Here is a 24,905-nt window from a genome sequence, read left to right as displayed (position 1 = left end):
CATTTAGTTAGAAAACACTAGAGCATAATAAACATCAAGCTTTAAAAACTAAAGCAATCAATTTCTAAGTGACTACAGATTGAAATTATTCATTTTCCTTTAGAAATATCAAATTATACCTAGATGTGTGATATTCTACTCTAGTTTCTTTTCTTTTCTTTCTTTTTTAAAATTTATTTATTTATTTATTTATTTATTTATTTTTGGCTGTGTTGGCCTTCGTTGCTGCACGTGGGCTTTCTCTAGTTGCGGTGCGCGGGCTTCTCATTGCGGTGGCTTCTCTTGTTGCAGAGCACAGGCTCTAGGGCGCCCAGGCTTCAGTAGTTGTGGTTCGCGGGCTCTGTAGTTGTAGCTCGCAGGCTCTAGAGTGCAGGCTCAGTAGTTGTGGCGCATAGGGCTTAGTTGCTCCATGGTATGTGTTATCTCCCTGGCCCAGGGCTCAAACCCGTGTCCCCTGCATTGGTAGGCAGGTTCTTAACCATTGCGCCACCATGGAAGTCCACCTACTCAAGTTTCTTTGATATAATACTTTGGAATTCTTCACATTTAAATGTAAACTATTACTTCAATATTTCGTGCCTAAGTAATGACAGTATTTTTTAAATGTAACTAATCTTTTGATAGAGACCAACGTGCTTATAACCTATCAGTATACCCTAAAGTGCCCAAACTATTTTGAAAATCAAAGTACAGTTAATTTACCTACAAAATGGAAATAATATACCTAATTCATTAAATTGATGTGGGGATGAAAAGAGAAACCATATGAACAGCACTTAGTCCCATTCCTGGCACACAGAATTCAATAAAGTAATTTGGTATGTTTAACAGACGTTCAAATCCTGGCTCCACTAAGCTAACCACTGTGGTATCTTGGGCAGCAAGTTACTGATCTCTTTTGGGCTCACTTTTCTACTCTGTAAGATGGGAATGATAATAATACCTGCCTTATAATGTTGTTCTACAAAGAAAATGAGATAATTAAAAAAATAAAAGGCACTCAGAACAGTCTTGCTCATATAAAAAGTGCTGTATAAATGTTAACTGCTATTATTATCAGTACATTGCCATGGTGGGCTGGGGAGGTGGCGTTTAAGAGCTACAGATAGATTTGTGATATCTGTCACAAATAGATTGTGCAGGGAGAGGGCCAGAGAAACTGCCAATTTCAAATTTCTACCCAGATTAAGATTACTGCGGGAAATAATTACGCGAGAGTGCTCTCCTGAAGGGTTTCAACCAACGTTTTTCCATTGTCTAATGGCTTCTAGCATTTGGGGCGGGGGGGGGGGGTCATTCGATTCTGAGAATTTGGTGAAAGCTATATACCGTCCCAGGAAAATGCATAGCCTTTTCACACAATTCAAAGGGATCGAGAGACCTCTTAGACTCTCCCTCCTAGATAATGAGCCCCAGACCTAAGCGGTGGAGACGGGCCTTCACCTTCAGCCCTGACCCTGACCCAGAGCCTCCGAACTGTAACCAAAACAAAGGAGCTCCGCTCACACAGCACCTACAAAAGCACCCACGCCCGCGTTCCGCTGGGCAGAGACCAAGCTATACCCCAGGACCCGGTCTGCAGAAAAAGGGATAGAGAACTGTGGGCTCTGGATAACCCCCAGATTTTATCACGGCCACCGGACACTTCCAAGAAAGGGTCCAACGTCAGTCTATCTATCTATATATCTATATCTATCTATCTATCTATCTATCTATCTATCTATCTATCTATATATATATATATATATATATTTTGTGTGTGTGTGTGCGGTACGTGGGCCTCTCACTGTTGTGGCCTCTCCCGTTCCGGAGCACAGGCTCCGGACACGCAGGCTCGGCGGCCATGGCTCACGGGCCTAACCGCTCCGCGGCATGTGGGATCTTCCCGGACCGGGACACGAACCCGTGTCCCCTGCATCGGCAGGCGGACTCTCAACCACTGCGCCACCAGGGAAGCCCCCAACGTCAATCTAGAGAGCTGTGTTCGAGACAGGGTTTTCTTGAACGTTCTAGGAATCCACGGGAAAGGGGGAGATCCTGCAGTTTTCACTTGGGCACCCAGAACTCAAAGTAAACATCCAAGAAAGGTTACCGCGGCCAGAAACCCACCGCCCAGGCATCCTCAGGAGCGCGGGAGCAGCGCGAAGGTCTCTTGGGGCTTGTAGTCCCCCGCTTGGCCCTCGCTGCGACGCCGGAGAGCCAGGCAGCGCCCAGGGGACTACAACTCCCAGAGGGCAGCGCGCCTCCGCGATGCCCACAACCCCACATCAGAAGAACTGGTCCAGAACTGCACCCCTAAACCCAGTCTTCTTCTCTCCACCAGGCAACAATAATTCAGTTCTATGGAGTAAACCTGGGGACCCAGGGGTGGGGATCGCCTTACCTTCTCCAAGAGGCAAAGCCGCGTCGACGCGCGCCACCGCCATACTTCCCGCTTGCTAATAATACCAAGCAACCGTCCTCCGACTGCTAGGTGGAAGTCGTAGTCGGGAGGAAGAAGCCAGAGACTACAGCTCCCAGGATGCACGGCACCCAAAAGGCCCAATTGGCTGCCTACAACTAACGAAGCGAAACCCGGGTTAGAATCTGAGCCAAAGTGAGTTTGGGAACCGGGTCAACTCCCTTGTTTGGCAGGGAAGCAGGCTATTGTTAAATGATCATTTCACTCTCTTTTCTAGGTGTTTTCGAAATTTGACACTTTTACCATCGGGATGATTATAAGGTCACTACTCAATACAGACCGAATTTGAGGACTCATTGCTAGAGACTTGGGGGCTGTCTCTTCTTTTGACAATTCTGAATAAGTGAAAGTGTTCAACTCAGCTATAGGCGATTTTGTGAGATAGTCAAAATAGATACATTTTATTTGAAAATTTAGCTTAAGCATGTTGAGATAGAAGCTTTTATACAGTATTTTTAAGTGGTTGTTCTTGAATAGTTAACAGAACTTTAGACCTGGGAGTATATTTAATAGGTATAAACCCAGAATTTTTCCAGAGAGTATACAAAAGAAGTTTACAGTACAGTGTCCAAACTCAAAAATTACACTGCCTTGCTGGAGAGGAGTTCATAGCTATATCAAAAAGCTTACACTTTTGACACAACTATTACATTCTAACTAGTGTGATTGTAGCATGAACTCAGTAAGTTTTCAGGGAATGGAGAAATAGAAACCATAATCTTCAGAGGAGACTTGAAGGAGGAAGTGAAACAGAGCTAAGGCTTAAAAGGTGGGTAGACTCTAAACAGTTCAGGAGTATAAAGAAGACGAAAAGACAGTACAGGCTGCAGGTGGAGGCAGGTAGTAATGCAACTAACCTGATAGCACCACACAATGTAGAAAGGGAGCTTCCAATTTCTACTGCCCACTCCTTCATTCCCTCTTATTCTGAATTCCCCTCTTTCTGAAACAGCAGTGTCCAAAATCTCTGATAATTTCTGTTTGAACAAAATCCCCATAACTCACACTTCTAGGTTTCAAGGCAATTGATTCTGTGAGCATTCCCTCCTTCCTGAGTCCTCCTCCTATCTCTCTGACTACACCTGCTTTAATTCTTTTTTTAAAAAAACTCTGTTTCCCACTGTTTTAGTCTGAAGACAAATTTCTTAACTCTGAAGAGGGAATTAAGACTAGGAATTTTTTTCTTCTAACCAAGAGACCCCTTACCTAGAAAGTACAGTCTTACTATATAGGTGTAAGAACAAAGCAAGCCTGAATTCTGTCTCCTACTAACCTTTGTTCCCTAGAACAGCTGGTGAGGACTGAGGCGAGTCTCCAGCTCAGGGAGAGAGAAAGGGTTTACAGTTCTCTCCAATTTTGCAGGGTAATGACTTGGGAGGGGGGGTCCTGGATGCCCAGAAGGTACCTGAGGAGCACAGCTACCCGCAAGTTTACATCAATAGCAGAACCAGAGTTTTGTCTGGTTTGTCTGACCTGGGATCCTGAGGAAAGGGCCAAAGGGTTCTCTTCAGGGGTTAACTGAGTATAGTCATAGCTCTTAAAGAGAGTGGGCACAGATCCTGGGCACAGTCCCACATGCCCAAGTGACCCAGCAACCCTTTAAAATCATACCATGGAAACTGGTGCTTCAGATACAGCTTTTGCATCTAAAATCAAATTGCTACACTTTAACTAAATTGCTTCATTTTGTGTATATGTTAAACCCTGCACTGCACACTCTGATCAGTTTCCAATCAGTCTACTAACCAACACCATGAACTTCTCAACAAGGTAGCATTTTTTGGCAGGCTCAGGCCCCACAAGAAAGACTTTCCCTCCTATCAGCACAGTGTACTTGATCTCTGCAACAGCTGATCCCCCTGACTCACCTTTCCCATCTCTAATTCATCTGCTCACTGCTACTGGCATTATCTAAGTAAAACAACACCTTTTGTCATATTAATCCCCTCCTCAGAAACTTCCCTCTTAAAATTCAACTTTCCAGGGCAACCATAATCTGGCCTCACCCTACTTCCCACCATTCATTCCACTAGTTTTCACTTGGTGCTTTTGATTGAGGGAATGACAAAATGATACTTGTGTTTTAGAAAGGTTAAACTGCTCATGAAACAAGGATGAATTGAAAAGCAGAATAGTGGCAGGAAGGAGACTGTTGTAATAGTGGATGGTAACCTTTAACAAACCGTGCAGTTTCAGGAGAGTATTATGTACAAGTTTAGATAACATGAAGTTAAGAGACTAGGTAGACAGAAAACTGGAACAAAATTTTGGATAGTGCAATTTATCTTGACAAAATAAAGGAGATTTTCTAATTAGGATGAAATCTTATGTATGAAAGAAGTAAATATAATAATAACTTTGAAGTTTTAAAGTTTTAAAACTAAGAAGTTATTAATCTAAAGAATTTGACACTAAAGATTTTGAAAATGTGCCTTTCTTTTTACAATAAAAGTATTTTACATGATTTATGTGATTTTTTTGGTGATTTATATGAAGGTTTAGGTATACAAAATCAAAAGTTTTCTTCTCTGGTTAGTATTCATTGGTAGACTCTTATGGTCCTGCTCTCTTATCTATGACCTGTGACATAGAAGGAGAGACTACCAACTGTGAAAAAACAGTTGACGGGTGTCAATGAAAACATTAATCAACAGTCGATCTCAGAAAGAAGTGGAAATTTTTATTCCAGTCAACCTTGATGATTGTAATTCAAAAAGCCCTGAGGACTATTCTGTCCATTAGAGAGAGGTCAAAGCATGGTTATGTTGCAGGAAGGGGGACATCTTCCAGGGCCTGAGAGAGGGCTCTTGTCTAACACTTGGAAATGAATTGTCCGAGGAGACACACATGCTGACAAAGCAGGAGGCTTTACTGGGAAGGGGCACCTGGGTGAAGAGCAGGAGGGTAAGGGAACCCAGGAGAACTACACTGCCATGTGGCTCGCAATCTCGGGTTTTATGGTGATAGAATTAGTTTCCAGGTTGTCTCTGACCAATCATTCTGACTCAGAATCCTTCAGGGTCCGACTCAGGGTCCTTCCTGGTGGCGCACACATCACTCAGCCAAGATGGATTCCAGCGAGGAGGATTCTGGGAGGACACGTGGACTTGTGTCTCCTTTTGACCTTTCCCCGAATTCTTCCAGTTGGTAGTGGCTTGTTAGTTCCATGTTCCTTACCAGGTCATCCTGTTTAAGATAACTCGCAAATGGTTACTGTGGTGCCTGGCCAGGGTGGGCGGTGTCAGCCAGTGTTTCCCCTAAAGTTATATAAGTTTTTGAGACAAATTAGGTATTATTGACAGTTTACACAATCCAGATCTACAGTACAAAGCGAGTACTTTGTACTCACAGGGGGCCATTACAAGATTAAGAGGGAAGGTTATCTTCTAAGGATTTGTGACCTTGTGTGAGATTAAGAAGGAAGGTTATCTCCTAAGGAGGTCTGGTTAATGCAGATGCACAATACACACTAAAGGAGGCCCAAACAGGCAGTGAAAATTTTATGTTTAAAATTTCTTGTCGTGCCATAAAATATGAAATTTATTTCATCACGGGTTATCTAGAAGCCCTAAATGCGCATTAACTTTCCTCATTGTTATTTATCATTATTTAATAGGTGTTACACACACAATAATAAAAACCAAACAGTGCACAAGGTTATACACATAGTTTCAAGTGTTTTGTCTGTGCACTTATCTAGAAGAGGAGATGCAGCTCTTTCAAATTATAGAAGTGGTCTGTAAATCAAAAAGAAGTTTAGAACCACAGTGAAAGAATTTCAGTAATAAAATTCTACAATAATATTTGGATGGAGGGGCTAACTACGCTGCCTTATTATTTTTTTTATTTTATTTTTATTTCTGGCTGCATTGGGTCTTTGTTGCTGCACGCGGGCTTTCTCTAGTTGCAACGAGAGGGGGCTACTCTTCATTGAGGTGCACAGGCTTCTCATTGCGGTGGCTTCTCTCTTTGCGGAGCATGGGCTCTAGGCGCGCCGGCTTCAGTAGTTGTGGTTTGTGGGCTCTAGAGCACAGGCTCAGTAGTTGTGGCACAGGGGCTTAGTTGCTCCGCGGCATGTGGGATCTTCCCGGACCAGGGCTCAAACCCCTGTCCCCTGCACTGGCAGGCAGATTCTTAACCGCTGCACCACCAGGGAAGCCCCTGCCTTATTATTATAAGGAGGTTCTAGCTGGGCTTCTGTCTAGAGATTAGTGCTGAACAAATAGGAAGCTACCTCTGGGAGAGGAAAATAAAATAGTTTGGGGGAACCAGTGAATGACTGTCTCCACCACCCCTCTGGATGTAAACTGCCAGCCCACCATTCTCCAAAGTAGTGAGATTTCAGGAAGGCGAACAGAACAGTCTTAAAGAATTGATCCCAAATAGCATGAGATGTCAGGGCCAAAATAATTTGGAAGAGTTAGCCATCTCAAGATGAGATACTAATATTTTATTTTATTTTCCCCCATATAACATATCAGCTAATATCTAAGAAAAAGAAGAGGTGAAAGTAAAAATAAATTTCAAGAATAAAGTTACTGTCACATATATACAATGGAATATTACTCAGCCATAAAAAGAAACAAAATTGAGTTATTTGTAGTGAGGTGGATGGACCTAGAGTCTGTCATACAGAGTGAAGTAAGTCAGAAAGAGAAAAACAAATACCGTATGCTAACACATATATATGGAATCTAAAAAAAAAATGGTCACGAAGAACCTAGGACAGGAATAAAGACGTAGAACTACTAGAGAATGGACTTGAGGACACGGGGAGGGGGAAGGGTAAGCTGGGACAAAATGAGAGAGTGGCATGGACATATATACACTACCAAATGTAAAACTGATAGCTAGTGGGAAGCAGCCACATAGCACAGGGAGATCAGCTCGGTGCTTTGTGACCATGTAGAGGGGTGGAATAGAGAGGGTGGGAGGGAGGGAGATGCAAGAGAGAAGAAATATGGGGACATATGAATATGTATAGCTGATTCACTTTGTTATAAAGCAAAAACTAACATACCATTGTAAAGAAATTATACTCCAATAAAGATGTTTTAAAAAAAAGAAGAAGAAAGCCACTGTGAAATACTTTTCCGGTGACTTTGCCTAACTAACTGGGAAGAAGATGACTTTTGTTTAAAAGAATAATAAAGAAGGGACTTCCCTGGTGGCGTAGTGGAGAGCGCAGGGGGCTGGTGTTCGATCCCTGGTCAGGGAACTAGATCTCACATGCATGCCACAACTAAGAGTTCGCACATCACAACTAAGGAGCCCACGTGCTGCAACTAAGGAGCCCTGGAGCCACAATTAAGACCTGGTGCAACCAAATAAATAAATAAATATATTTTTTAAAAAAGAATAATAAAGGAACCCTTGACAGCTTTATTTCATGATCTCTTTTGAAGTGCTTCTAAAAGGCAGTGAAACCTATATAAGTGATTCATCATATTTCCAATTGAAAATTAAGTGAATGTTTAAATAAAAAATTGTAATTTTAATTTATATTTGGAAGACTGAGTGCTTACAAGCTCAAAAAGTTCATTTTTATAAGAGTAGTAGTTTTACTCTCTACCCCACCCCCCAACATGATTCATTTTTTTAAAATAAGTGGTGTAGGGACTTCCCTGGTGGTCCAGTGGTAAAGAATCTGCCTTCCAATGCAGGGGACTTGGGTTTGATCCCTGGTCGGGGAACTAAGATTCCACATGCCGCAGGGCAACTATGCCCGCACGCCACAACTATGAGCTCATGCGCCTCAACAAGAGAGCCCGCGTGCTGCAAACTACAGAGCCCACATGCCCTGGAGCCTGCACACAACTAGAGAGAAAACCCACACGCCACAACTACAGAGAAGCCTGTGCACCACAACTAGAGAAGCCCGCGCACCGAAATGAAAGATCCCACACGCCTCAGTGAAGATTCCTCGTGCTGCAAGTAAGACCCAATGCAGCCAAAAAAAAAAGAAGAAAAAAGTGGTATAATGGTTAATTTCATGTGTCAACTTGGCTGGGCCACAGTGCCCAGATATATCATCAGACATTATTTTGAATGCCTTCTGTGAGGGTGTTTCGGATAAGATTTACATTTAAATTGGTAGACTTTGAGTAAAGCAGATTGCCCTCCATAATGTGGGTCAGCCTCATCCAATCAGCTGAGGATCTAAATATAACAATAGACTGAGCTCCCCGGAACAGCGTGGAATTCTCAGGCAGTCTTTGGACTTGAACCGCAACACTGGCTCCTTGCTGAGTTTCCAACCTACCAGCCCACCCTGCAGATTTTGGAAACCCCAGCCTTCACAATCATGTCAGCCAGTTCCTTAAAATAAATCTCTTCATCTCTCTATATATATACTATTGGTTCTGTTTCTCTGGAGAACCCTGGCTAATACAGGAGGAAGAGAGGTAACCAACTTCCAAGTAGCTTTTAAATACTAAAGCCTTCATTTTGTAATTAGATGTGATGATCCACCTCATTTGGGGCTCCACTGACATCAGATAGAGGTATGAAAAATTTAGTCAGTTCTGAAAAAAATTTCTCCGAAGAGAAAGAAAATTCAGAGTTTCAGTGAATTATGTGTCTCTCATATATGGCATACACCAGTGTAGCTGATATAAGTGATCTAACTACAGTAATTATCAGAATAGCTTTCCTACACAGTTGCTTGTGCACAGAATGTTACACAAGTTTTCAAACCTAATTTAATTTGCAAAAAATAATCTCCAGGGACTGCCCTGGTGGTGCAGTGGTTAAGAATCCACCTGCCAATGCAGGGGACATGGGTTCGATCTCTGGTCCGGGAAGATCCCACATGCTTCAGAGCAACTAAGCCCATGAGCCACAACTACTGAAGCCCACATGCTCTAGGTCCCATGTGCCGCAACTATTGAGCCCACGTGCTGCAACTACTGAAGCCCAAACACCTAGAGCCCATGCTCCGCAACAAGAAAAGCCACCGCAATAAGCCCTCGCACGGCAACAGAGTAGCCCCTGCTCTCCTCAGCTAGAGAAAGCCTGAACGCAGCAACAAAGACCCAACTCAGCCAAAAATAAAATAAAATTTTAAAAAATAATAATAATCTCCAAAGGAGTCTAAGTATATCTTTAGATGTTCTCTTTGTCCTTCAGGATATATTTTCTATTTTAAAGTAATGTAGCATGCGCCAACTTTAAAAAAATGTTACTGTAAAAATCTTAGAAAATACAGACAAGCAAAAAAGTAAAAATAACAATCTTCCATAATTCCCCTATGCAGAGATAGTCACTGTTAACATGTGTGTTTCCTTTTAATCTATTTTTATCTATAGGACTATATCTAGATTCCCTGCCTCCCCTATTTTTTTAACAAAAATGGATATATACTGCACATAGATTTGAGACTGCTATTTTCAGATAATATGTTTGTAAATTTCCCTGTGACCTATTTTTGGTTATCTCATGCACTTTTAAGAAATTTACCTTTTCTTTCTTTCCAGTTAAGAGAGGATATTATCGAACAGAAATATATTAAGTATATTACTACACTGAGGAATACAAGTATACGTGTTAACTTTTTCTCTTCTGAAATTGTACTTTCAAAACTTTGAAATCACTAAGATTTTCACATTTAACTACAACACAAAGTCTATAACACAGAAGGAATATTAATAATCTCTTAAAGCTAAAATACAAATTCCCTTGGGATTGACATATACACACTACTGTTCTTGCCTCAGCACAAAAGAATTTGGAGATGAAGTGATAGGTAAGAAATGGATTTATTTAGAAAGAAACACACTTCACAAAGTGTGGACCATCTGAGAAGGCGAATGAGCCTCGAAATATGCTGTGGTTAGTTTTTATGGGCTGGGTAATTTCATAGGCTAATGAGTGGGAGGATTATTCCAATTATTTCGGGGAAGGGGTGGGAATTTCCAGGAATTGGGCCACCGCCCACTTTTTGACCCTTTATGGTTGGCCTCAGAACTGTCATGGCGCCAGTGGGTGTGTCATTTAGCATGCTAATGTATTACAATGAGCAGATAATGAGGCTCAAGGTCTACTGGAAGTCAAATCTTCTGCCATCTTGGACCCAGTTGGTTCTAACCAGTCTTTGTCATGTCCTATGGCTATATCATTGTTTTAAAGGTTGTGGCCTACCCCCTTCCCTCCTGTTTCACTACTATATATAAAATAGATAACCAATAATGACCTACTGTATAGCACAGGGAACTCTATTCTGTAATGACCTATATGGGAAAAGAATCTAAAAAAGAATGGATATATGCATATGTACAAGTGATTCACTTTGTTGTACACCTGAAACTAATACAACCTTATAAATCAACTATACTCCAATAAAATTTTTTAAAAATAAAATAAAATATAGGGTTTCCCTGGTGCCGCAGTGGTTGAGAGTCCACCTGCCAATGTAGGGGACACGGGTTTGTGCCCCGGTCCGGGAGGATCCCACATACCGCGGAGTGGCTGGGCCCGTGAGCCATGGCCGCTGGGCCTGCGCGTCCAGAGCCTGTGCTCCGCAACGGGAGAGGCCACAACAGTGAGAGGCCCGCATACCACAATAAATAAATAAATAAATAAATAAATAAAATATAAATTTCCTTCCATGAAATAATAAACTCAAATGAAATAATAAACTCAAACGTCTACTTTACATAGATATTCTCTCGCAAATGTTGGTAAACTACAGACTATGGGCTGAATCCAGCCTGCTGCCTAATTTTGTACAGTCCACAGCTAATATGGTTTTTACATTTTAAGTGACTGGGGAAAAAAATAATAGTAATATTTTATGACCCATAAAATTATATGAAATTCAAATTTCAGTGTCCATAAATAAAATTTCATTGGAATACGGTCATATTTATTTACCTATTGTCTACAGCTGCTTTTACACTACAATAACAGAGTCCTCATGACTGAGACCATATGTAGCATTCTTAGCTCTTATTAGTGCTGCTACACACTACAAATCACAGTAACACATTTTTACTTGACAGCATTTCATGTGCCATGTGTATCGCCATACTGTGACATTTTATTATTAGTTTTATGACCAGCATATACCTATCATGTCAAAACAAAAAAAAGAAAATGGTCAGCTTAAAATATTCCATCTTTAAGATACTGTGAACTGCAGATTATTTTGTTAACAAATTAGATGGCAAAGCATTATGTTTATTATGCAATGAACCTATATGCTAAAAGAATACAATATATGTCGACATTACCAGACTAAGCAGTCATCACAATATTCAAATCACAGAAAACAGAAAAGTTAGAAAAATTAAATAGAATATCTCATCATAGTAAAATTTCTTCACCAAAGAAAAAAAAGAGAGAAAGAAAATTAGGCTGCAACCAAAGTAATTTCCAAGTGGCTCATTTGTTAGGCAAGCAAGGAAAGTCATTTACTTATGGTATGTTAATTAAATGATGTTTGACTGCAGCAGCTGAAGAAATGTATCCAGAAAAAATAAACTTAAGATCATTAGCCTTTAGGTAAGAACAGCTGCTTAAAGTGTTGAGAACACTGGGAACATCAATAGTCAATTTAAATTATTTAGTGAAGTCTAATTATTTTGAATCGTTTTCCTTGGCTCTTAATGACTTGACAGGTGTTATTGAAACTGCTCCTTTGTTCTGTTTATTCAAGGAGTCAATTTTTCAAGTGACTTTAGAATTAGCCTTTATGAATAGGCTGCATTGAACAGGTGAGAATATTTTTAAAGAAGTTGAGAAAACACTAATTCAATACACCTAAGTGGAATCTGTTTAAAAAAGTAGAAAAAGCCTTAGTTTGACAGATTTACAACACTTGTGAAAATGTAAGGTGTAAAGCCTATGGTTATAACAGCATTGTATTATTAATTAGCAGATTTTTTGTGGAAAACATTTGAATCCACCACGTGTTGAGCCAGTGGTGTCAACAATAAGCTTCATTTGTTCTTATGGGTTTACCATCATCAGCCCATGAATTTTTGTCAGAAATAGCAGCTGAATACCCTGACTTGCCCTACCACACAGTGTTTGATGACTTACCAGTGGTATCGTTTTATTATTATTATTAATGTTTTTTAGCTCAGGGTCAAGATGGAAATTTTTTCAAATGAAAAGAACCTCCCTTAACCACTATTATGGAACACTTATTGAATGGCTTTAGGATTCGTTTTTTTGCTAATTTTGATCATGTGATGATGCTTCTTAACAAACTCAAGCTAAGAACAATGCAGCACTTACATGCAAAACTTATTCTGTGGTAAAGTCATTTCAATAATCACTAACGTTATTTGATTCAGAAGTTAAAACAAAAAGGAAGCTGTCCATTCTCAAACAAATTTGCAGTGGTTATATTTTTCGAGCTCAAATTACAGTTTTAGCAGTGTTGTTGAGACCTCAATGCAAATGCAAAGAAAATTTCCATGTTTCAAGACCCATCTAACTGTGCATTTTGGAGCTTTCACTTAACTTTCAGTTGGAAATAATTAATCTGACATGCTAAAAGGAAAATATCAAGAGAATAGTCTAATTCTATAATTGCCTTCCAAGAGATTAATATGTTCAATTTAAATTATATGTCCTTGGATTGATGGCAGTATTTGTCAGGGTGAAAAGACATTTTTCAAAGACAAAAGTTGTAAAATCTCATTATAGATCAGGATTAACAGATTAATATTTGCAATTGATTTTGATGATAGGGAAATGTTAAGAGAAATGTTATCCTCCCCCTCCCCAAAAATAATTTCATTCTTTTCTTTAGTAGATCTGTTTTACAAAAACGTACTCAATATTATTATATTTTAAATTTTGTCAATTAATATATTGTGTAAATTGGTTTTCTCTCTTGTTATATAAATACTTATATAAATATTCTCAATTGTGCCTCTTAGCCCATGAAGTCTAAAACACTTAATATTTCCAAACCTCTGTTCTGGAGGAAATAAAATCTGAGTAGGAAATTAGCCAGTGAAAGGGAGGAACAATTCCAGCCAAAGAAGACAGCTTGGGCACATGCGTGAGAACCAATAGAGTATGTGAACAGTACTAAGCAGTTATTGCATTCTGAATCATATAAATACCATGCTTCGTTCCTCTTGTGTTTTTGAGCCAATCGGTAATACCAGTTTCTTCCAGAAGATGGCTCCCTTCATTTAGCCAAAATTTTATTATGAAACATTTCCAACATACAGAAAATTTGAAAGAACTTTACAGGGAACACTCGCAAACCCACCACTTTGATTCTCTTATCAACATTTTATTATACTTATTTTAACACATATATATCCATCTATCCCTCCCCTCCATCCATCTCGTTTTTTGATGTATCTCCCTATATACTTCAACAAGTATTTCATTAACTAGTGTTCAATATTTATTTAGTTCCCTGTTTTTTAAAATAATATTTACAGTAATTCCCTGGCGGTCCAAGATTAGGATTCCGAGCTTCCATTTCAGCGGGCAAAGATTCAGTCCCTGGTCGGGAACTAAGATGGTGCATGCTGTGTGCTACAGCCAAAAAAAAAAAAAAAAAAAAAAAAAAGATATAAAGTAAAATTTACATGCAATTAAGTACTCAAATCTTAAATGAACATTCACTGAGCTTTGACCAACTGTGTTTAATTAACCCAAAATCCATAAAGACATAGAACATTACCATTAAAACAGAAAGTTCTCTCATACGCTTTCCCATTCAATCCTTCCTCTCTCACCCAGAAGCAACCACTGTTCTGATTTTTTTTTCACCATAGGTTAGATTTATATGGTGTAGAACTTGATACACACAGAATCATACAATATGTACTTTTTTTTTTGGTGAGGCTTCTTTAATTTAGCATAAGGTTTTGGGGACTCATGTTGATATGTAAGTCAGTAGTTTATTCCATTTTATTTCTGAGTAGTAGTTCATTATATGAATATATATTATAGTTTGTCTATATATTCACATTTGATGTGGCACCGAGAGTGTTTCTTGTATGTATTAAGAATAAAGATGATATAAACATTCTTGTATAAAGTGGGTTTTTTGTTTGTTTTAAAATTACAAAATAATACAGGTGGTACTTATTCCTCCTATTTTCAGGATTGAATTGCAGGACTTAAATCTTTCAATCCCCAAACACTTTATAATTGTTTGAAACTTTTTATCATGGAAAAGTAATTAAAAGAGTACATAACAGAACTTCCCTGGTGGCACACTGATTAAGAATCCACCTGGCAATGCAGCGGGCACGGGTTCAATCCCTGATCTGGGAGGATCCCACATGCTGCGGAGCAACTAAGCCCGTGCACCACAACTACTGAGACTGCACTCTAGAACCTGTGAGCCACAACAACTGAGCCTGTGTGCTGCAACTACCGAAGCCCACGCGCCTAGAGCCCATGCTCCACAAAGAGAAGCCACCGTGATGAGAAGCCCAGGCACCGCAATGAAGACCCAATGCAGCCAAAAATAAAGAATAATTTTTTTAATTTTAAAAAAAAGAGTGTTTAACTATATAGAGACTATTGTGATGAACTCTCCTACACAACACCCAGCTTCAACTATTATCCACTTCTGGCCAATCATTTTTTCACCCATGCCCTTACCCACTAGTCCCTCCCTCAGATTATTTTAAGGCAAATCCCAGCCATCCTGCTATTTCATCTGTAAATATTTAGTATGAATCTCTAAATATCAATATAAGAACTCTTTTTTTATTAAACACACAGTACAATAGCTAAAGAATTGACAGTACATCTTAATATCAAAAATCCAGTCAGTATTCAAATTAGCCCTATGGTCTATCCAGCTTGGTTGTTCAAATCAGGCCTTAGCTAAAATCCATATGTTGCAATTAGTTGAGGAGGCTCTTAAATTTTTTTTAATCTATAGGCAGAGCCAGCTTCAAGTTGTGCAACCTATGCAGTCACACAGGGTCCGTTGCTCAGGGGCATCCCATGCTTGGAGTTTAATGCTCTGCAGTCGCTGTCTTGAAAGTCTTAATAATCGTACCCTTGCATTTGTGTTTTTTAAGTGAAGTATAATGGGACGATAGAGCATGTGCCTGGGGCTTGGCACCTCAGCTCCCTTGTGGGCCCACTCCTTGCAGCCTCCTCTCTTTCTAGGGATGGGTTCCAGAGGGCCGCCTGGTTCTACAGTCCCTTGACTCACTCCTTCCCCTCCCCCTCAGCTCTCTCCAAAGCAGGCAGCACCATCATGCATTATGCCAGTTTGACACCTACCCAGGAGGATGGTGGAAGGAGATGGCTGGCTGAACTTCCCAGCAGCACTGAGGCAGTTTGTTGGTCCGGTGCCTCTAAGGAGGGGGACCTGAGAGCAGGTGGGCCTGGAATGTTCAAGCACAATGTCAAGTCACAGGGCAGGACCCTGGGCACCTATGAGGGGCTGCACTGGCCCAGCGAATGTCCTTGCCTGAGAGAGCATGAAGCTAAATAGCAATTGAAAAAAATATCATGAAAGGTCGACAGATAGATTGCAGAAGAAAGGAAATAGCTTATTTTAGTACTTTAAGGACATCTTTTTCCTGCTTTTTGACAAAGGGACCCCATACTTTCATTTTACACTGGACCCTGCAAATTATTTATATAGCTGGTTCTGTTCATTCGTTCTCTCTCTCTCTCTCTCAATTTTACATGATGTTGAAGAAATTAAGTCATCCTGTAGATGCCAATTGCAACCATGTGGAGTCATTTCACATGTGCCTCTGTCCCCTATAATTTATATAATGGGTAGTTAGATATGAAAACTTGATTAGCTTTAGATTTTTAAGAGAATTCTTTAAATTTTTAAATTTTAATAATGCTTCATAATTTTAAAGAAAGATTCATAATTGTTCACTGAGTAATTTTTAAACCTAGCTATTTTCTAATCTAGTTACTAGGCATTCCTTTCAAAGCCCTCCCTGAGGCCAATGCCTGAGAGTCTTGGAATCGACCAGCCTACTGGGAACTCAAATGATAGATTCTAAAAAGGCAGGATCCCTCCCACAACTGAGAAGAGAATGCTATTGGAAGAAAACACTAAGATTGGTGCCTAAGTCATTCCGAAAGCATTCGTGTTTACACATTCCTGTTGTTGTCTTATTTTAACTTTTTCTGGCTCTTAACACTGTCAAAATTCTTCCATAGGCTTCTGTGAGATGACTGTCATGGATATCTATTTCCTTTGACCTCATCTGCTCAGCCTCCTTCAGTAGATTCTTTCTCCATTTCTCCTATCCCGTAAATATTAGTATTTCCTGATTCCTTTGGCTGACTCACTCTAGTCACTCTTTCTAGGGGTGGCAGACCCAGAGATGCACTATCCAGATCCCTTTTCAAGCAAGGGCTTGAAGACATCATAGTTAGCAATGTCCTCCAGCTGTCAACAGAGTCTGGCTCAGCTGCTGAGCACCACCTCACTTAGGTCATGAACTCCCTGGGTCAACCCACATCTGCTGACTAAGCAAGGTGGGGGTATAAAGAGAATTGATCATTTGACTCAAAAAGGGATACTCTGACAGGCAATAATTGTTCCAGAGCTCCTGGCAGGGTTGAGTGAGGTTTAGTTGGGCCACTAATGCATTTGCCTTCTTCTGCCTAACATTGCTTCCTCCTTCCTTTCACAGGACCTGGTCCCTAATAAATACCTTTTACTCTAAACATAGTCTCAGTAAGTGCTTCCAGAGAAGACAGCCTGTGACAGTAGGTGATGCTATCCCACATATTCTACTATCACCTATAGATCCATTGACTCCTAAAATACATCCTATTCCAAACACTCCTCTAAACTTGTGTATCTTCCCACTACACAGCTCCACCTTAACATCCTACGGGCATCGTGAACTTGGTCTTTCCCAAACTGACACTTTCCTCACAAACACGCTCCTTCATCTGTCTTCTTTTGACAAATGATACCGCTATTCACTAAGTCTCCATCTTCAAATTTTCCTTACATCCTGCATTACCTATTGCTATGTTAACAAATTATTCCTAAAACAAAGTAGTTTAAAACAACAAACATTTATGATCTCACCGTTTTTATGGGTTAGGAATTCAAGAGGGTTTATCTGGGCGGAAACTGGAAGAGCAAGAAACATGTTCTACCCCAGAGCCTCCGGAGGGAGCACAGGTCACTTGACTTCAGCCTAGTGATACTGACTTCAGACTTCCAGCCTCCAGAACCATAAAAGAATACATTTGTCATGTTTTAAGCCAACAAGTTTGTGTTTATTTGTTACAGCAACCACAGGAAATACAGCAGGAGACTATGTATAAAAGGTGAAGAAACAGTGAAGAGAATGCTCTGTTCTCAGGAAGTATATAGAGGCCCAGAAAAGCACCAATTTTGGAGTGAAGCTGTGTCTTTTGCCTCTGAAAGAGAAAGGATAAAGTCTGCAAAAATTTATGGATGGTGTTGGAAACTGTGCTTTATGAGACTATATAAAATGCTTTTAGGGGTTTCTGTGTAATTTCTTCTTATTATAAGAGTGTTTGAACACAATGTAAGGTGTGATACATACAGAGTGTTATAAAGAACCCTGAAATGCCAGCTCCAGGAAAGAGTAAAAGAGCTAAAATCCATAAGACCGAGTTTCCTTCTTTTCCTCCATGGAGCTAGTCAGACCAAAAATAATTTCGAGGACCGACAGAACAAAATCTTCCTAAAATGCTTGGGAAGGGACTATAAATTCTAGGGTTCTGTGAAGTAAACAGATCCAAATTCCTGCAGGTAGATTTTGGCTCCACCCTCTGCTCACAACCAGCTGTGCCTTGTGGAGCTTGTAGAAGCCAGGACTATTCCAGATTTGTTTTTTAAGTGATCAAACTATTTTATCACCAGTAATTTAAAACAAAGAAAGTGAGATGGATGTCAGAGTCAAGTTCAAAAACCATGGAAGCTGAGGTATCCATCTGCCTGTAGTCTATTTAGACAAAGTCTTCTAAGTAGACCAGACACTCTCAACAGCTGGTCAGAGTTGGTCAGGCTGTCAAATTCCTTCCCTTTGCTTCTTTGGTTTTTCAATTCCATTCAGATCTCTGTTCATTCATTCTTGAGACTGTTTCCAACATACGTGCAGCTTTCTTAATATCAGTCAGCCACCTTGTTGGACTTTTCAAATCTCTTCAACCACCTACTTGCAGAACTTTTTAGGGTGAGTTGCTTATATAGAGAGTGTCCAGAAGAGGGAAGTTTCCTACTCTACCCATTTTGAGTTCTTGTGGCTGGACTAATAATAAAATCAACACACAACAGATGAACAGTAGAAAAAGAAAATTAAACTAATTTAATTCATGTGCACAGAGGTCTCATAGAAATAAGTCCTAAGTAAGAAGTTGCAAAAGCAGACAGCTTTTATATTTTTTAGACAAAGGAACAATAATTAGTAAGGAATTTAAGCAAAGTTTGGGCTTTGGGTAGTAAATTAGTAAGGAAGTATCAAAGTTTGTTTATACAAGCTTCTGTGCCCTGAATTCCCTATCTCTGGCAATAATTATGTCTTCCTATCTTCTGGTACAGTACAGCGAGAGAGTATGAGAGATTTATTTCCTGCTTTCAAGGGGACACAGAGGAGGGTCAAAGTATCCCTCTTGCACCTACCGGTTCTTAAGTAACCTGAATGCAAAATATCCACTATGCCATTGAGGCATACTTTGGAGCAGCCTGCCAGTGGGCTCCAACAACAGCATAAATCGATCATTAGATTTGTTTCCTAGTCAAGTACTCCAGCCTCGCACACAATTCAAAGATTCTCTTTGGCCACTCCCCATCATTTCCTGAAGTACCGAGCATTACAGAAGGGGTCAAGCGATCCAAGCATCGGCCCTCCCGGTGGGCCCGGGCAGGGCTGCCTTTTCCAGAGAAGGGCTTTACCGTTTCCTGAGCAACCACCGGCCGCTACCCCGACACCCCCGCCACTAGGTAGCAGCCAGCAGCCTGGCAATCGAGCTCCTCCGTCACCGGCAGTCATTTTGCAATGCTTCGGCGCTTGCTTAATAGAGATTTTGTAAACTGAATGAATTAATGTATGCAAATGCTTTAGCACGAGTCCTGGCACACAGAAAGAGAGCACTCAACAAACGTTAATTATAGTTAATGCAAAACGCCATCAAGCACAATTCCATTTGCACTGCCTCAGAGACAGTTCAGATGTCCTTATTTTTTTGCAAATGTGGAATCTATTACAATTTAATTTTGTTAGTTAAGGAAATGGGCCAGCACAGAAGGCAAAATATGATTTTAGGTTTTACCTAAGGGGTATTCATCTATACATCACTAAACTATAAGAGGGAGGGGAGAGAGGAGCCTCTTCTCTTTACCTCACGTTCCCTGCAGTAGGACGTAGCTCTAGGAGAGACGACAGAATGACTCAGAAAACAACTGCCTGCCTGTCCCTCCCTCCCCGCCTGTAGAGCCTTAACGGCCTCTAGTGCAGTTACTCCAGAAGGAGCCGGCCGCCGGGGAACTCTAGACGCGTCGCCCCGGCGAGGTAACGTCATCACCGAACGCCCGGGTTAGGGAAGAGAATTGTGGGAGGAGATTGCTTTCCCACGACCTTATAAGGGCTCGTCCCATAATCCTTTCCTTCTTTCCGCCATCTTTTCTTCTCTCCGGCGCTAGCAGCAATGAAGTAAGCCAGAACCCTACATCCCAATCCTCTTGCATCTTCGGGCAAAGGGCCTCTCCGGCATCCCAGACATGGCTTCTCCTTTCCGAAGATATCCCCCACCCCACCTAATGGGCTTTCGCTTTTCGTTACAGGGTCGAGCTATGCAGTTTCAGCGGGTACAAGATCTACCCAGGACACGGGAGGCGCTACGCCAGGACCGACGGGAAGGTGAAAGGCTGCGTGGGCTAAACGCATCTTGTGCTTCTTAGGAAAGACCGGTCTCATTCAGTCTAGGCGGGATCATTCACCACATCACTCTTGGTCCCTGAAAAGCTTGTTCCGGGGACCCTGTGTGCAATGGTTGTTAGGATCAGAAGCCTCTAAGTGAATCAGTCTTGAGCTTTGATCGAATGTAAATCAGGTCGGAAGTTAGGAGCTTGTGTAACATTAATGTTCCAGTGTAAGGGCACTGGGCCACCGGGGTATTTGGCTATTTTATGGGCACCAGGTCCTCTTGGAATCTCGGGAGGGACAGGAGTTAGATGCCTTCCAGAATTTGACACCCAGCTCTCCTCTGCGTTATGAAGTTAGGTTTGTCTACTCGAGAAAAGACAGGGCGAAACGCAGAGACAGTTTCCTGCCAGTTCTGTGATACAAGCCTTTTGGTCTGTATGGGCCTCAGTTTTGTAAAATGAGAGGATAGAATTAGAATATTAATTTACTAATAATTTCAAGCTCAAGACTCCTACTTTGAACTTGTCACGACAGGTTTTCCAATTTCTTAATGCAAAATGTGAGTCGGCATTCCTTTCCAAGAGGAATCCTCGTCAGATCAACTGGACTGTCCTCTACAGAAGAAAGCACAAAAAGGGACAGTCGGTAAGTGAAATGCACTTTCATGTTGTTGAAACTGAGCATCATTTACCGTTTTTTAAAATTAAAATTAAATGAGACAGTATGTGAAAGTACTCCTAACTGTAAAGCATCAAACAGTGAAGTGAAAATGAATGATATAAAGAGTGCCTCCTTATACATCTTAGGCTCACAGTAAAAATATCGAGTTGAAATTTGAAAGCATCCCCCTTCCAGAGTTAGATAAATTACATTAAGCCTACTTGGGTTATAGCGCACCATGAAAGTGTTTAAGATGTTCAAGTGGGTGGCAACTAAATAGCTCTGTGGAACCGTGGTATTGGTTATAATGCTTATAGAATTATTCCCAATGTAGGTATCATATTGTGGAGTCTTCCAGCATATTAGTTCTTAAAACTGGTTGTGTTTTTTGAAGTGGTCTTTTAGGTTGTTGAAAGAGATTTTTGAGAAAAGGTTTGAGTGCCATGGCAAGAGAATTAGTATTCAGGAGGCTTGTGAATATTTAGTGAGTGAGCACCTCCTGGGTGAAAGACATGGCTAGGTATTATGGGAGTTCAGAGGAAGGAAAAATTCTAAATAGGGGGATGTGACATACCCAGTAGGGTGGCCATTATCCAAACGGGGGTGGGGGTGGGAGGAATTACAAATGTTGGTGGGGATGTGGAGAAATTGGAACCCTGTGCATTGCTGAATGAAGATGGTGCAGGCACTGTGGAAAGTGGTTTGGCAGTTTCTCAAAAAGTTAAAGAGAATTACCATCATATGATCTAACAATTCCATTTATAAGTCTATATACGCAAAAGAATTGTAAGCGGGGACTTAAACAGATTACTTGTACACTGATGTTCATAGTGCTGTTATTCACAATAGCCAAAAGGTGGAAACAACCAAATGTCCTATGAGTGGATGAATGGATAACAAAATGTGATAAAACATACAGTGAAATATTATTCAGCCTTAAAAAGCTGACAAGCTTGACATTATGCTAAGCGAAGTAAGCCAGACACAAGAAGACAAATATTGTATGATTCCACTTTTATGAGGTACCTAGTTGTGGACAAATTCATAAAGACAAAGTAGAGGTTACCAGGCAGGACTAGGGGGGAAGGTGGAATAGGGAGCTATTTAATGGGTGCAGAGTTCGTTTTGAATTATGGAAAAAGTTCTGGAGATGGAAGTTGGTGTTTGCACAATATTGCAAACATGCTTAATGCCACTGAATTACACACTTAAAAATGCTTTAAAATGGTTAACTTAATGTTATATATATTTTACCACAATAAGAAAAATATTTTTTAAATGGATTTGAGGTAAGAAAAATATAAACAGGTAATACTGGCATTTTCTACAATAAAATTTCACCTCTGTACAAAGTTTAAAGTATTGGTAAAACGAGCATTTTGGTTAACCACAAATGTGCCCTCTTTTTTCCATATGTCCTGTTTAAAAATTTTAAGATATTTTGCATATCCCTGCTTTAATAAATAGTTCATTTTATTTTTTCTTGGACTTAGAGATGCACACAAGATCTTTTTTCTCACAAGCACTGTAGCATAGGTTCCAGTATAGAATCTGCAGCAGATGTTTGAATTGTAGTGTCTTGATTCCCAGACATTCCCTAACATTTGGTGGCTTTCCTGTCTTAAATCATCTTCTAACTTGACTATTTCTCCCAGTGTCAGTACTTGGAGTAAAAACAAAATAGAGTTGAGGTTTGATAATTTTTTTCCGAAAGCACATTCTTTATCATAAAGTCTTGTTAAGATCACTTTTAAAGTACTATTCAGTTAACTTCCTTAGAGTTTAACTTTCTGTCTTTCTAAATAAAGTAGTAAATAATGGCCAGGATTTGTAATAGATGGTTTAACCAATCCATAATTGGAAAACTTATCTGTGTATTGCAGCATTTTATATATAGATCCTTTAAAAATATATATTTATATGTATATTTCATTTCAAATAATTGCATGGATTATTTTTGGTTGATTTTTTTTTTGCTGCACTGTTCAGCATGTGGAATCTCAGTTCCCCAACCAGGGATTGAACCTGGCAGTGAAAGCCCAGAGTCATAACGACTAGGCCACCAGGGAACTCCTTGGTTGAATATTTCTGTGGTCTGAATTGTGTTCCCCCCAAAATTCATATGTTGAAACTGAGCCTCCAAGGTGATGGTTAGGAGGTGGGACCTTTGGGAGGTGATACAGCCATGAGGGCAGAGCCCTCATGAATGGGATTAGTGCCCTTATAAAAAAAGGCCTGAGAGAGCTCATTTGCCCTCTTCTGACATGTGATATATTTCTTCGCGACATTCATGAAGCAAGGTTGCTAAGTGTGGTCCCCATCTTTTTGTTCTGTAGGAAGAAATTCAAAAGAAAAGAACCCGCCGTGCAGTCAAATTCCAGAGGGCCATAACTGGTGCATCTCTTGCTGATATAATGGCCAAGAGGAATCAGAAACCTGAAGTTAGGAAGGCTCAACGAGAACAAGCTATCAGGTGAGGAAGCTTTCATTATGAGCATTTCAGCTATTGGAATGGATTTTAGGTTATGTTTGGGTTTATAGGCACAGAAGTCTTAATCTCATGTTATTTTGTGTTGTGTTACTTGCATCTGTATAGGAATTGTCAAATTGTAAATACTCATGTTTAATAATACAGAAGTTTATACTATAGTCTAAATGATTTGTTGAAATTCTATATGCAATTATAAAGATACTGTACAACTTCTAAGAAATGTTAAGCTGACTTGGTTAATGACATTTGTTAATAAATCCTTCGGATTTATCATACAAATAATTGCAGGTGGGGAAGGAATATGTTAATTCTACTTTTCCCAAACACTAGCCTCTTGTTAATAAGCTATACCCTTAAGGAGTAAAGTGCTTTGCTTAAGTTATTTTTAACCCCACAGGGCTGCCAAGGAAGCAAAAAAGGCTAAGCAAGCATCTAAAAAGACAGCAATGGCTGCTGCAAAGGTAATTGTGGGATTGTCTTGGATTTCTCATTTAAAGCAACAGAAAGATTTATTTTTATTTCAAATTGTGGTAAATGAAAGTTTCAGTTTTTTAAGGAATTTAGTGCAAGGCTCTAATGGAAATGATGTCCATAACTGATTTCTGAGTGAGTGATTCTGGTCTCCAGAGAGGTCCCTTTGCTAAAGCCAAATGCATATGTTGGTGCTATATAGAAATGGGAAGGGGGAAAATAAAGGTGTTTTAAGTTTATTTTGAAATAATTCTAGATTTTCAGTAAAATTTTCTATAATTGTACAGAATTTACCCAGCTTTTATCAATGTTAATCTCAATAACCATAGTAAAAATTTCAAAACCAAAATATTAGCATTGGTCCTTTTTCTGTTCTTAGGATACAGTTCAGGATCCCACACTGCATCTAGTTGTGTCTCTTAACTCCTTCAATCTGATATCTTTTTTTTTTTTTTTTTTTTTTTTTTTTTTTTTTTTTTTTTTTTTTTTTTTTTTTGCGGTATGCGGGCCTCTCACTGTTGTGGCCTCCCCCGTTGCGGAGCACAGGCTCCGGACGCGCAGGCTCCGCGGCCATGGCTCACGGGCCCAGCCGCTCCGCGGCATATGGGATCCTCCCAGACCGGGGCACGAACCCGTATCCCCTGCATCGGCAGGCGGACTCTCAACCACTTGCGCCACCAGGGAGGCCCCAATCTGATATCTTTGTCTTTCATTTATATTTCATATAAAGGTGGACTTTATAATATTAGGAACACAGATAATTAGGAAGGCAATCTAGGATACAAACAGAATCTGGGCATAAGAGAGCAGTGATTGGGGGAAAAAAACAAAACAAAACCCTACATGGAATAATGCCACATAACATGTTGTCTTTTTACAGGCTCCCACAAAGGCAGCACCTAAGCAAAAGATTGTGAAGCCTGTGAAAGTTTCTGCTCCCCGTGTTGGTGGAAAACGCTAAGTTGGCAGCTTGGATTTTTAAATAAAGATCTGACTATAA

At 40.2% G+C, this 24,905-nt stretch overlaps 2 protein-coding genes and 1 long non-coding RNA gene across 5 annotated transcripts in view; 1 reads left to right on the top strand and 2 right to left on the bottom strand.

Annotated features, from left to right (window-relative positions):
* CEP97 (centrosomal protein 97) overlaps positions 1–2,479 on the bottom strand; it is a 29,098-nt gene extending 26,619 nt beyond the window's left edge. The window contains exon 1 of the mRNA XM_060098728.1: positions 2,384–2,479. Within this exon, the coding sequence (XP_059954711.1) occupies positions 2,384–2,426 (43 nt within the window). The 5' untranslated portion in view covers positions 2,427–2,479. The remainder of the gene's footprint in view (positions 1–2,383) is intronic.
* RPL24 (ribosomal protein L24) overlaps positions 1–24,905 on the top strand; it is a 100,498-nt gene extending 75,593 nt beyond the window's left edge. For 2 of the 3 annotated variants that reach the window (XM_060098734.1, XM_060098735.1), the window contains exons 2-6: positions 20,202–20,277; positions 20,818–20,928; positions 23,280–23,416; positions 23,832–23,895; positions 24,786–24,905. In XM_060098734.1, coding sequence (XP_059954717.1) covers positions 20,202–20,277; positions 20,818–20,928; positions 23,280–23,416; positions 23,832–23,895; positions 24,786–24,866 — 469 coding nt within the window. In that variant the 3' untranslated portion in view covers positions 24,867–24,905. Of the gene's footprint in view, positions 1–19,962; positions 20,071–20,201; positions 20,278–20,817; positions 20,929–23,279; positions 23,417–23,831; positions 23,896–24,785 lie in introns of those variants that run through there. The other variant, XM_060098733.1, reaches the window with a different exon arrangement.
* On the bottom strand, positions 13,808–19,870 carry LOC132490377 (uncharacterized). Its single transcript, XR_009532565.1, has 3 exons — positions 19,760–19,870; positions 15,683–15,786; positions 13,808–13,966 (listed from the first exon to the last, which is right to left on the bottom strand). It is a non-coding gene; the product is annotated as an uncharacterized LOC132490377 (long non-coding RNA).

Source organism: Mesoplodon densirostris, chromosome 5 (genome assembly GCF_025265405.1).
Source record: "Mesoplodon densirostris isolate mMesDen1 chromosome 5, mMesDen1 primary haplotype, whole genome shotgun sequence".
Lineage (NCBI taxonomy): Eukaryota > Metazoa > Chordata > Mammalia > Artiodactyla > Ziphiidae > Mesoplodon > Mesoplodon densirostris.
The sequence above is the reverse complement of the archived record's forward strand: the minus strand, read 5'-3'. Positions and strand labels throughout refer to the sequence as shown.